This window comes from Lynx rufus, unplaced genomic scaffold, assembly GCF_022079265.1.
Source record: "Lynx rufus isolate CCGP_SWC_20201006 ecotype Redwood Valley unplaced genomic scaffold, mLynRuf1.p SCAF_13, whole genome shotgun sequence".
NCBI classification, from domain to species: Eukaryota; Metazoa; Chordata; class Mammalia; order Carnivora; family Felidae; genus Lynx; species Lynx rufus.
In genome coordinates, this window is record NW_025814827.1 from 34,708,859 (window position 1) to 34,723,077 (window position 14,219).

Genomic DNA, 14,219 nt, shown 5'->3' on the forward strand with positions numbered 1-14,219 from the left:
GTGAGAGAGAGAGAGAAAGAGAGAGAGAGAGAGAGAGAGAGAGAGAATCTCAAGCAGGCTCCACACTCAGGGCAGAGCCTGACATGGGGCTTGATCTCACAATCATGGGATCATGACTTGAGCTAAAATCACAAGTCAGATCTTAACCGACTGAGCCACCCAGGCACCCTAGGATGAGTATTCTTCCTTGTCTCCCTAGTCCTTTGCTTAGCCTTTTATTTAAGAGTAATTTGAGGGACTTTGGGCAGGTGGAACAATGACAATTTCCAACCTGTTTTCCAGCTCCCCCAAACACCAAATACATCCTAGCCTCCTGCTAACATCACAAAGAACCAACAGCAAAACAAATGAGAAGATACTTATTGTTGAGTTGTATATTTAGTTTTATTGATAGGTACTAAACACAAGTGGGGCCTTGATGCCAAGAGAAAGATAAAAACCACATTAGATTTTTTTTTTTACCACATTTTGACTTTATAATCCAGAGTTAATAACTTCAAGTTTAAGTACTGTTTGAAGTAGACAATAAGTAGACAATATTGCACTTGTTAGAGATCTTAGAAATCTTTTACAAGTCTTTCCACCCCATTTTTGAGGGACCGCTTTTACATTTTTGTAGAGAACTCGGGTGAAAATCAAAACTCTATCATACTCGGAGTTTCCCCTCAGTTTTTAGAATTTCTCTGATGGATAGAGATAGAATTCGTACTCTCTGAGGCAGTGATAGGATTGTTCCTCATCAGTGTTTTTAACGGAGGTCATTCCTCCTTCCTTTGTTACCCTGACCTCTTGTGCTTCCAGCTCCAAATTTGTAAGTGCATGTAAGCACGACAACAGTGGCATCTTAATCAATCAGGCTTCTAATGGCCGGTAAATACCTCTGTGATTTTCTGTGAAATACAGGTATATGCTACTTCTGCTCATGGGTGTTAACACTGAATATTCTAAGAAAATTCTCCAGCTCTGATTTGCAGAGGATTGAGGGAGAAAATCACTTGCATTAACCAGTATAGCTAAGGAGTTTTGGCTTTTAACCTCTGCTACAGTCTCAGTATTGCCTACTGATGTCTTTTGCATTCTCCAAAGTGGCTATTGCAAATTATTCTGGTTGTTTAACCTCCTACTGTCTTCTGCAAGTCCTTCACTTTGGCCTGCTTACTGTCCAGAGAAAACAGTCACCTCGGTGGGAATCCCTTTCACATTCTATCCTTCTGTCCCTAAAGTGCACTCTGACTATACTCCATCCCCCATATTTCTTACCTCAGAGTGAGACAAGGTGCTGTTCTCCAAGGCCAAGGTCAACGATGTCCCATCCCTTTCACTCTGCCCCTGGCTCCTGATCTGTCCATCATTCTGTGTCTCATGTAGAGCTTCTATCTCTCCTTCTCTGTCTCCTTGTCTTCAGTTTACTATGTTTGAATCTTCTGGTCCTAAAACAGAAAAAAGCCATCAAACCAGCCAAAGATACAGATAGAACCTCCTCCCTGGGTTCTTCACCCTGCTCCCAAACAGGTACCACTCACTTTCCATCCTCTCCTTAAAGGTCAGACTTCTTGAAAGAATAATCCACACCTACTGGGGCTACCTGGTCAATTTCCATTTACTTCTCAACTCCTCGGTGGTTTGTATTTTCTCCTTTCACACAACAGAAACTACCTCATCAGGAGTCCTCTTAGATTCTAAACCTGGTGGCATATTTCCAATTTTTATCCTATGTGACCTCTCTGTAGCATCTGGCACAGGTAGCCAGTCATGGACCCGTAACATTTTTACTGGTATCGTTATTTCCTTCTGGCTTTCCTCTTTTTCTTCTCCCCTCTCCCTTACTTCATATTGTTGAAATGTTCCTTCTTTTGTATGTTTCTTCTATCTGGATTAATGGTTTCATCATCCATCCAGTCTTTGTGATGGTTAATTTTATGTGTCAACTTGACTGGATCATGGGATGCCTAGATGTCTGGGTTAAGCATTATTTCTGGGTGTATCATCCAGGATGTTTCCAGGAGAGACTAGCATTTGAACTGGTAGACTGAGTTGCATACATTACCCTCCCCAGTGTGGGTGGGCATCAGCTGATCTGTTGAAGGTCTGAATAGAACTCAAAGATGGATGAAGGAAGGATTTGCCCTCTTCTGCCTGACTGCTTGACTTGGGACATTGATCTCTTCTGGCTCTCAGTGATAATGAAATTACCTGATCAATTCTAATTATCTTTAGTTGTTTGCTTTGAGTCTTGTTAGTTTATGATCACCTGGAAAGTGTATGAATTTTTGTCCTTTTCAATAATTATTCCTATTCTGATAACTTCATAAAGACTTAGTGTTGAAATTTATGAATGCCTTTTATTATCTATTTAAACAATCATAAAATTTTTCTGTCTTGACATACTAATGTTTAAAAATCAATGTATTTAAATGCTAGGAAAGTCTTTTATTTCTGGGTCAATGTTTCTTGGTTAGAGAGGATTATTCTTTTAATTTAGTACCAGATTTCAATGGCTGAATTTATTCAGAATTTTCGCATCTGTATTTATGAGATTTATAATGAGATTTTCTGTGTGTGTGTATGTGTCCATGTGCACGTGTGTTATGGTGTTGACGTTAGAGGTGGGGTTAGGAGGTGTGTGCCTATGCTTTGTTAGGTTATGTTCACTTCATAAAATGATTGGGGCTGGATGTTCATTTATTTCTATGCTTTGAAATAGTTTATATAACATGGGGATTATCTGTTCCCTAAAAACTTGAAAGATTTCACTGGAAAAACCATCTGGTTCAAATAATTTCTTGGAGGCAATTCACCGACGCTTTTCTTAGCTTCTTTCATATTTACTATTATATTTCAGTTTTCTCATCTTCTGAGTCAATTCTGGCAATACACCCATGTCTGGGAGATTCCAAAATATCCATTTCACCAAGATATAACATTTTACTAAAAAAATTTTCATATAGTATTTTAAAAGATTAATTCTCCTTGTTTATTACGTTCCATATTCTTATTTCTAATTTCATTTGTGTTTTCCTTCTCTCCTTTTAATCTAAAATGTTTTCTTTTTTAAAATTAACTTTTTGGGGCGCCTGGGTGGCGCAGTCAGTTAAGCGTCCGACTTCAGCCAGGTCACGATCTCGCGGTCCGTGAGTTCGAGCCCCGCTTCAGGCTCTGGGCTGATGGCTCAGAGCCTGGAGCCTGTTTCCGATTCTGTGTCTCCCTCTCTCTCTGCCCCTCCCCCGTTCATGCTCTGTCTCTCTCTGTCCCAAAATAAATAAAAAAAAAAAGTTGAAAAAAAAATTAAAAAAAAAATAAAATTAACTCTTTATTTTAGCACAGTTTTAGATTTACAGAGAAATTAGGATGGTAGTATAACGATTTCCCATATACGTGCAGCCAGTTTCCCCTATTATTACCAGAGTATGGTACGTTTGTTACAATTAATGAACCAATATTGATACATTATTATTAACTAAAACCCACACTTTATTCAGACTTTAGTTTTTACCCAATGCTTTTTCTTCTGTTCCAGGGGCCATCCAGGATAGCACATTGCATTTAGTCCTCCTGTCTCTCTGGGCTACTCTTGGCTGTGCACTTTCTCAGACTTCCCTTGTTTTTTGTTTTTTGTTTTTTTTTAAGCTTTATTTATTTATTTTGAGCGAGAGAGAGAGTGAGCGAGTGAATGTGGGGTAGAAACAGAGGGAGAGAAAGAGAATCTCAAGCAGTCTTGCACCATCAGCACAGAGCCTGTTGTGAGGCTTGAACGGACAAACCTCAAGATCATGACCTGAGCTGAAATCGATTTGGATGCTTAATTGACTGAATCACCCAGGCACCCCCGACTTTCCTTGTTTTTGATGACTTTGGCAGTTATGAGGAGTACTGATCAAGTACTATGTGGAATTTCCAGAAATTGCAATTTATCCATGCTTTTCTTATGGTTGACTAGGGTTGTATGTTCTTGGAAGACTATAGAGTTAAAATGCCATTTCCATTTCATCACATCATAACTGTCAACATGACTCATCACTGTTGATGTTAACTTTGATCACCTGGCTGAAGAGGTGTTTGTTAGAGTTCTCCACTGTGAAGTTCTTCAATTTTCCTCCTTTCCATCCTGTCTTCTCTGGAAGGAAGTTACTGTGCACAGCCCTTACTCGAGAGGTGGGCAGTTATGCTTCACCTCCTTGAAGGCAGAGTATTTACGTAAATTATTTTGAATTATTCTGCATGGGAGATTTGTCTTTTCTTCCCATGTATCTGTTTATTCAATCATTTGTTTATATCAATATAGACTTGTGGATATTTATTTCATACACTGAATTTGAATCTAATATTACTTTATTTTGCTGCTCAAATTTTTCCAGCTTTGGTCATTGGGAGCTCTTTCAGTTGACTCCTGTGTCCCTTTGATGTGCCTTCAACAACTGTGGGTTTTGTGTTGTTGTTGTTGAACACTTCCTTACTCTCTGGCACTACAGGATGCACCAGAGTCAGCTTGTGTATTTCGTATCTGAGACCTAGAATCAGTTGTCTCTTCAAGGAGCTCTGGTTCCTCTGACTGGAGAAAGATATTAGATACCAAGATCTGGATTCTGGGTGTGCTTGTTTCTAGTGGGGAGTCACTGATTCTGAGCCTCTGAGAAAGGAAATATTTGTGGGTATACTAACCTGTTGTAGGCATTATTTATAATTTTTTTAATGTTTATTTATTTTTGAAGGAGAGAGAGACAGAGTGTGAGTGCGGGAGGGGAAGAGAGAGAGAGGGAGACACAGAATCCCAAGCAAGCTCCAGGCTCCGAGCTGTCAGCACAGAGCCTGACGCGGGGCTCGAACTCACAAACTGCGAGATCCTGACCTGAGCGGAAGTCGGACGCCCAACCGACTGAACCACCCAGGCACCCCTGCATTATTTTTAAATAGTACTTTTTTTATAAACTACTTTTTTGAGGGGGGCGGGGAGAATGAGCAGGGGAGGAGCAGAGAGAGAAGGAAGAGAGAGAATCCCAGTCTGGCTCCACGCCCAGTGTGGTATGACTATGAGATCAAGACCTGAGCTGAAATCGAGAGTTGGACGCTTAAGCGACTGAGCCCCCCAGGTGCCCCTAAATATTTCTATGTGTAACCATCTGTATCTATGTTAAGCTAAACATGAGTTTATACTGAGATCTCCGACTTTATTATTTTACCACATGAATCATTCTAGCCATTTCCCCTTCGTTACCTGTAATCTCCACTCCCAACAAGGAGAAACCTGGCTCTCACCATTGGCCCTTCACTCGCCCATTGCTCACTTCTACTATACGTGTAGTGATATCAAAACTGTTCACCTGTACCCCTATAGGAAACAATCAGCTGGAGTCCAGTCCAAAGTTACTCAAGGTGAACACCTTTTTCCTCTGCCCCCTCCAGTGACATCGCTTCAGAGATTTGTAACATAGTTAGATTGTTTGGCCACATTCTACATTCCATCCTGGGATTCTATGACATCTAATAAGAATTCTAATTCTAATTCACATTCTAATAATAGTTTGAAAACTTTCATGCCTTAAGATTCACTCTTTGTGCTGTGAAGTTATAGGTTGTCAAACGTGCAGTGTCATGTAACCAGTATTAGACTATCGTGCAGAATAGTTTTACCCCTGTGAAAAATCCCCGGTGTGACTTCCCATTCAACTCTCCCTCCTGCCCCTGCACCCCTAGCCATTCTGGTCTTTTCACTGCCTCTGTAGTTCGCCTTTTCCAGAATGGTATGTAATTAGAATCATGCAGCATGTAGCCTTTTCAGATTGGGTTCTTTCTCTTAGCACTCTGCATTTAAGATTCATCTGATGTCTTTTTGTGCCTTGAGAGCTGCTTACTTTCTTTGTCCCTGAAAAGTATTTCATTTTATGGATGTACCACAGTTTGTTTATACCTTCACCTATTGAAAGGTGTCTTGATTGCTTCCAGTTTTTGGTGATTATGAACAAAACTGGTATGCACATGGTATGCAGGTATTTTTGTGGACATAAAATTTCCATTTAGGTAAATATCCAGGAGCAGGATTGTTGAAACATATAGTAACACTGTTTAACTTTGAAAGACACTGCCTGTCTTTCAAGTTAGCTGTACAGTTTTATATTCCTATCTGCAAACAGTGAGAGTTCCTGTTGCTTTGCATCCTTGGCAGCAATCGGTATTGTTTTTTGTATGTTAGCCATTCTAATAGGTAGATAGTAGTATCTTATTGTTGTTTTAATTTGCATTTCCCTAATGACAAATGATGGTATCTTTCCAGATGCTTATTTGCTATTTGTGTATTTTCTTTTTTTTTTTTTTAATTAACGTTTATTTATTTTTGAGACAGAGAGAGACAGAGCATGAACGGGGGAGGGGCTGAGAGAGAGGGAGACACAGAATCGGAAGCAGGCTCCAGGCTCTGAGCCATCAGCCCAGAGCCCGATGCGGGGGCTCGAGATCGTGACCTGAGCTGAAGTCGGACACTTAACCGACTGAGCCACCCAGGCGCCCCTGTGTATTTTCTTTACTGAGTTGTCTGTTCAGATATTTTGCCCATTTAAAAAATTGGATTATTGTGGGGCTCCTGGGTGACTCAGTCCATTAAGCGTCGACTTCGGCTCAGGTCATGATCTCATGGTTCGTGAGTTCGAGCCCCATGTCGGGCTCTGTGCTGACAGCTCAGAGCCTGGAGCCCGCTTCAGATTCTGTGTTTCCCTCTCTTTCTGCACCTCCCCTGCTTGTGTGCTGTCTCTGTCTCTCAATAATAAATAACTGTTAAAAAAGTTGAAAAAATGGGATTATTGTTTTCTTCTTTTTAAGTGCTTTGTGTATTTTGGATATGTGTTTTGTAAATAATTCCTTCAAGCCTGTGGCTAGTTGTTTTGTTCTCTTTACAGTGTCTTTGGTAGAGCAGAAGTTTTTAATTTTAATGAAGTTCAATATATCAATTTTGTTCTTTCATGTATCATACTTTTGGTGTTATATATGAAAACATATCCCCAAACCCAAGATCACATGGCTTTTTCTCCTATATTTTCTTTTAGAAGTTTTGTAGTTGTGTATTTTACATTTAGGTTTGTAATTCAATTGAGTTAGTATTTGTGAAAAGTGTAAGATGTCTAGATCTGGTCTGGTCTTGTCTGGCCTTGTGTGGCCTTCTCTGTCTTGTTTTGTCTTGTCTTGTCTTGTCTTGTCTTGTCTTGTCTTGTCTTGTCTTGTCTTGTCTTGTCTTCTCTTCTCTTCTCTTCTCTTCTCTTCCCTTCCCTTCCCTTCCCTTCCCTTCCCTTCCCTTCCCTTCTCTTCCCTTTGTTTCTGTTGTGTTCTTTTCTTTTCTTTTCTTTTGTTTTCTTTTCTTTTCTTTTCTTTTCTCTTTTCTTTCCTGTTCACATGGACATCTAGTTAGTTATTACAGCACCATGTTAAAGAGATCATCCTCTCTCCATTGAATTGCCTTTGCTCTTTTGTTAAAGATTAATTGACTATATTTTTGTGGGTCTATTTCTGAACTCTCTCTTCTGTTTCAGTGATCTGCGTGTTTATTCTTTCATCAAAATATGTCATCTTCATTACAATTAGTGTTTTCTCTTTTTAAAAATTACACTTGTAGATTTTTCTACCTTCAAGAGCCAGCTTTGAATTTCTTTGCTAATTCTGGCTCATTTCTTTCTTCTTTTTTTGACCTTGCTATTGTTTTCTCTAGCTTCTTCTTTTTTTTTTTTCAACGTTCATTTATTTTTGGGACAGAGAGAGACAGACCATGAACGGGGGAGGGGCAGAGAGAGAGGGAGACACAGAATCGGAAACAGGCTCCAGGCTCTGAGCCCAGAGCCCGACGCGGGGCTCGAACTCACGGACCGTGAGATCGTGACCTGGCTGAAGTCGGACGCTTAACCGACTGCGCCACCAAGGTGCCCCTCTAGCTTCTTTAGTCAAGTTAGTTAAGCTTATTTTATTTTTCCTTAAAATCTGCATATTAGTCTGCTAGGGCTGCCATAAAAAGATACCACAGGTTGGGTGGCTTAAAAACAGCAGAAACTTATTTTCTCACAGCTCTGGAGGTTAGAAGTCAAAGATCAAGATACTGGAAAATTCATTTTGTGGTGTGGTCGCTCCTCCCGGCCTGCCGATGGCCACCTTCTCACTGTGTCCTCATGGCCTTCTCTCTGTGCGCCAGAGAAGTGGCGGAAGTGGTAAAGGTTATCTCTGGTGTCTTTTCCTGTTCTTGGAAGGCCATAAGTTCTATTAGATTAGGGCCCCATCCAGTGACTTCAGTTAGCTTTTATTACCTCCTTAACAGCCCTGTTAAGTACAGTCACATTGAGGGTTAGGGCTTCAGCCTACGGATTTTGGAGGGATACAATTCAGTCTGTAACAATATGATAAAAGCATCATTGCTATGAATTTATTTCTGAAAATAGCTTTATCTCTCTAGTGCATTCTTTATGGTGTTCTCACTATTCTCTATTGTTATTGTGTTCTTGTTTCCTTATTGATCTAATAGTTCAGTGGAAAATGATGGTGCCTTTCCCTTGTTCTCTAGAATTTTTTATAAGCCCTATATTTTAAAAGCTAATATAGCGACGTATAATATTACGGTCATTGCTTTGATATTTTGAATTTATTGAAATGATAGTCTAATAGAATAATTCTCAATTGTAAGGGACATTTGGGTATGTGCAGTTTTGGTTGGCATAATGATATGCAATGGGGGAGGGCTTCATCTAGTTCACAGGGGTAAGTGAGAATTTCTAGATCTCCATGCCATAGGCCAGCCATGAGGAAGTGCGTGTGTGTGTGTGTGTGTGTGTGTGTGTGTGGTGTGTGTGTGTGTGTGTGTGAAAGAGAGAGAGAGAGAGGGGGGGGGGAGAGAGAGGGAGAGAGAGAGAGAGAGAGAGAGAGAGAGAGAGAGAGAGAGACAAAATGAATTTCAGGCCCTGTCTCCCTCTAAACGTGGCACACTGCCTTTGCTGCTTTGCAGCTGTCACGTGTAAATGTGGAGCACTGTGTGTGGAGTCTTCTTTCAGAGTTCCAAGTGTGCAGTGAGGCACCTGGCTTTCCTCATTTTCTTTGGGTGTGTGTGGGGGGTGTGTCTCAATCCAACTTCAGGATTTCACCCGCCTCCAAGGGAACGTGTACCAGGAAGCAGCTTCACACTTGTGTCACTTGCATCTACTCTAAACTCATTTCCTCCGATGCTCTTCTGGGTCCTTCTGCACCGTGTGGGATGGGCTTTGATTTCTTCCTTAGGAGGCAGGAAACAACTTAAAATCACATCCTGCAATCTTTCTCTTGTAAGGCTCTTATTTAAAATGTGCTCAGTCCCTCACACTCTGGCTCTTGATCTCCGAAGGGAGATTCCCCCAACTCCCCCCGAATAAATGTTTCTAGTGAGGAGAGGAATTAAATTTCCTATTAAATTTAATTTTGATATAATTTCAGACGTCAAGTCTCAAGAAAAGTACAAAGAGTTTTCAAGGCCTTTTATCCAGATTCTCCAAGTGTTAACATTTTACCACATCCTCCTCTGTCTCTGTCTGTCTCTGTCTCTCTCTGTATAGATTTGTCTCTCTCTTCACACGAGGACACATGTGTTCACACACACATGCACAAATCAGGTAATTAATGTTGATTCAATACTATTATTCAATCTACAGGCTTTATTCATATTTTGCCAAGTGTCCCGCTAAAATCCTTTGTAACAAAAGAATTTAGTTGTCATGTTCTTTGGTCATTCTTTGTGTTTTACGACATTGGCGTTTTTGAAGACCATAGGCTTGATATTTTGTAGGTTGTTCCCCAGTCTGGGTTTGTTTACATTTCCACAAGCTTAGGTTCATGTTATACATTTTGGGCAGGAATCCCACTGTGTCCTCCAGGGATCCTAGCAGAAAGTGCATGATGTCGATTGTCCCATCACTGTAAGGTTAACCTTGATCACTTGGTTGAAGTGGTGTCTTCCAGGTTTCTCCACTGTAAAGTTAGTATTTTTCCTTTTTTACTGAGTAAGTCCTCTCGTGGAGATATACTCTGAAGCTATTCTGTCATTCTTCAAAGTTTCACCCGCTGCTTTTATCATCTATTGGTGATTCTTATCTGAATCTAGTATTATTATGATGGTTACCCAATGTCTCTTTTCTTGTCTTTTCTTTTTAAAGTTTATTTATTTATTTTGGGAGAGAGAGCGAGTGCACACATGCATGAGCAGGGGAGGAGAAGACAGAGAGGAAGAGAGGGAATCCTAAGCATGCTCTGAACTGTCAGTGCACGACTTGGGGTTCTATCCCATGTACCGTGAGATCATGATCTGAACCAAAATCAAGAGTCCGACACTTAACCGACTCAGCCACCCAGGCACCACCCCCCACCCCCAATGGCTGTTTTCTAGTTCTGACATTTCCTTTATAGTAATCAGTTGTTTCCTTACTGTAAGGAAGAGCTTTCTAAAGGAGGAATTTGGAAATTCAGAAGATGCTTTTTGTTTTTTTCTCTTGAGGAGTTAAGCTTCTGCAATTGAATACCAGACTTCCAAAACTGTTGTCTTTTAAACTCAAAGCTGAGCTATCAGGCCTTTGTTCTAGGCTGTACTTACTTTCTCTCTGAGGCACTGAATATACAGAATACCGCTGAGAATATGGGTAAAGAGCCACAGAGTCACAAGAATAATTTTAGCCTCGGAAAAGGCCTTAGTTTGAAAATCTCCAAATATCACTTTGCTGTAATAGTTTTTAGTATTTCAAGATTTCATATTTTTGCATCTTTATAGATGCTTCAGTGTAAAAGTGAGTGAAACTCCTATTAAGAAGGAATTATGGGATCAAAAATAAATATACTACCACTTGACAAGAACTTTAAACCTTTTTGTCTTTTCCACAAAAGTAGCTTATCCCTCGTCCACTCAAGGCTTATACCACTGATTTGCTAGATTAACTCCTCCTCAAAGATTGTGTGGGATTAAAGTTGGAATGACAATTCCAACAATGCTACATTATTATGAATCCCACATTAGGGAACTGGAATTGATACATTTCTTTTTACTATCAGAAGTTGTATGTCTTGAATTTGGTGATATTTGTATGTTGGGGTGAACGTATCTTCTGTGTACTTCCTTTGCCTGTATCATCTCAAAGAGGTGCTTGAATCAAGTTTGCTTTAAAGATAGGTGGTGGATCCTGTAATATCTTGAAGATTCATCATGTTTCGGAAGCAAAAATATTTCTTTGCCACAACCTGGCAGTTTCTCACATTAAGACATAGAAAGAGACTTAAAAAAATAGGATACTTATTTATGTTAGCAGTTTCTTACAAATATCTAATGTCTCAATTAGCTAAATAGGAGAAAATAAAATAAATTACATTGAAACAAGAGTTGAAAAACACAATTTCCTAATTTCTTTATGGGTGTAAGCCCAAGAGTGTAAATCCTAAAAGGAAGAAACCTAACTGCTAAGAGTCTTCTGGTTTTCTCTTTCAAACACATGCTTTTATCTTTTTTTTTCTTTTTTTAATTTAATTTTTTATTTTTTAAAATTTACATCCAAATTAGTTAGTATATAGTGCAACAATGGTTTCAGGAGTAGATTCCTTAGTGCCCCTTACCCATTTAGCCCATCCCCCCTCCCACACCCTCTCCAGTAACCCTCTGTTTGTTCTCCATATTTATGAGTCTCCTCTGTTTTGTCCCCCTCCCTGTTTTTATATGATTTTTGTTTCCCTTCCCTTACGTTCATCTGTTTTGTCTCTTAAAGTCCTCATATGAGTGAAGTCATATGATATTTGTCTTTCTCTGACTGACCAATTTCACTTAGCATAATACCTTCAGGTTCCATCCACATAGTTGCAGATGGCAAGATTTCATTCTTTTTGATTGCCGAGTAATACTCCATTGTATATATATGCCACATCTTCTTTATCCATTCATCCATCGATGGACATTTGGGCTCTTTCCATACTTTGGCTATTGTTGATAGTGCTGCTATCAACATGGGGGTGCATGTGTCCCTTCGAAACAGCACACCTGTATCCCTTGGATAAATGCCTAGTAGTGCAGTTGCTGAGTTGAAGCATAGTTCTATTTTTTAGTTTTTTGAGGAAACTTCATACTGTTTTCCAGAGTGGCTGTACCAGCTTGCATTCCCAACACAATGCTTTTATCTTGATGACTAACCCTATATCTGAAATCTTTACTTTGAGGACCTAAAACAAAAAGAAAAATACAAAGTTACTCAGTATGCATATTCTCTATATTATGAATGTTGGGATTTGGATACATTAATTCCAGGGAGTTAAAGCGATATTTTAGCACACACTTGTACATCTTCTTTGCACAGAAGTTCTAGGGAAATGCTTTTTGACTATCTGGATTTTCTCCTGTTCATTTCAATGGCTAATGTGTACAAAGATAATTATAATTTCTACTTGGAAGTGACATTTTAAGAAATGTATATGTGGAGGGGATTGAGGAATATTGCAGAGAATATTAGATCTTACTTTTAAACAATTGTTCATGTAGACACTTTCCCACTTATTTTGTGTATTGAACAAGTGAGTTTTTAAATCAACAGATCCTTCTTGCTATGAGCATGAAGACACCTTTTTCTCAGTGTTTCACACTCAAGTCCCTCCAGAAGAATATGAAAACCGTAAACAGAATGTCAATCAAGGTATGTTTTAATTTGTGTGATTTTGCATATTGTCACAAGAAATATAGCTATATATAGAAATATTCACAAATGAAATGATTTGATCTGATTTAATCCAGAGGCAGGTGAAAGTGACTGAATGAATCAAGATGAAACAAGATTGGTCATGCGTTAATCATTGTTGAAGTTACTTGTTGAGGGTTTATCATAGCATTCATTCTACTTTTGGATATTTAAAATTTTATATGATAAAGAGTTAAAGAAAAGCTGGCTGCAAGTAATGGAAAACTAACGTAAGCAAAAAAGAAAATTTATGGAAACAATCCTGGAGGTAGACAGCTTTTTTGATTCCCAAAAGCATATTCTGTGGTTAATCATTGAGAGGGAAACTCAGTGCCAGAATTGCAGAGAAGATACCAACTGATCCAGCTCGGGTTAAATGCTTACCACTGGTCCAACCAACTCATCAAACCGAGCAAGGGTTGGGGTTACTATAGAAACATGGAAACTTCTGTTCCTGTTGATCACCACCAGGATGGGGAGAAGAGGACATTTCTAGTGAGACGGTTCTGACCAGACAGTCCAAAGTTTTTACTATAGTTTATTGAAAGTGTATTTTAAAGAAATCATTATAAATGTAGATGTGGATGCATTTAATATGAGTTATCTTAATATTGTATTTTTAAGAGTATATGAAATTTTGACAGAATGAATAGACTTTATATTTCAGCTCAAAAGACTATATACAAGTTGTAATATGGGGAAAAGTTCTGTTTTGTATCTAAGGAGGCCATGCACCAAAAAAGTAACTCGTACTTTAACTATTGGTAGTTAATTAAGAAACATTATTGATTAAAGAAATAAAATCCCAATAACAAAGCCCAGATTTATTTGCCTAGACACTTGTAACTTAAATTTAAGTGAAACTTTTTTCTTACTCAAATTTATTTTTCTTTGAAAAGAATTTAAATCCAGAGATCTTACTCTCTTCCCGGTTCTTTCTAGGTATTGTTATCAAAATATATTCTTTAATTATTAAATTTGTGTTGAATCTTTGATAATTAGCTATAAATATGCCAACTTACTAGCTCCCTTAGTCCTTTTTATTGATGTACCCTCTCTTATAAGGCCCAGATAACTTTTAAGCAGACCTTGTCTGTGTTGAGCTACTGCTTGGTGTTTTTCCCTCTTGGACTTTAATGTGGCCATTTGTCCTGATTTGTAGGGTAGATTCCATTTGTCACTTAAGAAAAGTCTTCCCTATGCCTGTTTTTAGAGCTTTAAAGAAGCTTTCACATGATCTTGCTTTAAATGCTTTGAACATGACGACAGTGAAGAAAGATATTTAGTAAAGGGAATAAGAGTCCATAAGTATTTTTCTCACCCTTGTTTTGAGCACCCAGGGTCAGAAGGTGACTCAGGCCTCTTTTCAAAGGTTGGGAAAAACTGACAAAGTGAGATGAGCTGTAAGGCTTTGTGTGGATGGGATGTGGAACATCCAGGACACTTACGCTCAGACCTTGCTTAAAAGACGGGTGTGAACACACACTTACTGTTCAGAGAGGGTGCTGGCATATTAATAGAATCACA

General features: G+C 39.0%; 1 protein-coding gene across 1 annotated transcript in view; it reads left to right on the top strand.

Moving 5' to 3' along the window:
- The window catches only part of FSIP1 (fibrous sheath interacting protein 1), a 193,043-nt gene that overhangs the window by 28,874 nt on the left and 149,950 nt on the right, over positions 1–14,219 (top strand). Inside the window, exon 6 of the mRNA XM_047074517.1 lies at positions 12,552–12,650. Within this exon, the coding sequence (XP_046930473.1) occupies positions 12,552–12,650 (99 nt within the window). The remainder of the gene's footprint in view (positions 1–12,551; positions 12,651–14,219) is intronic.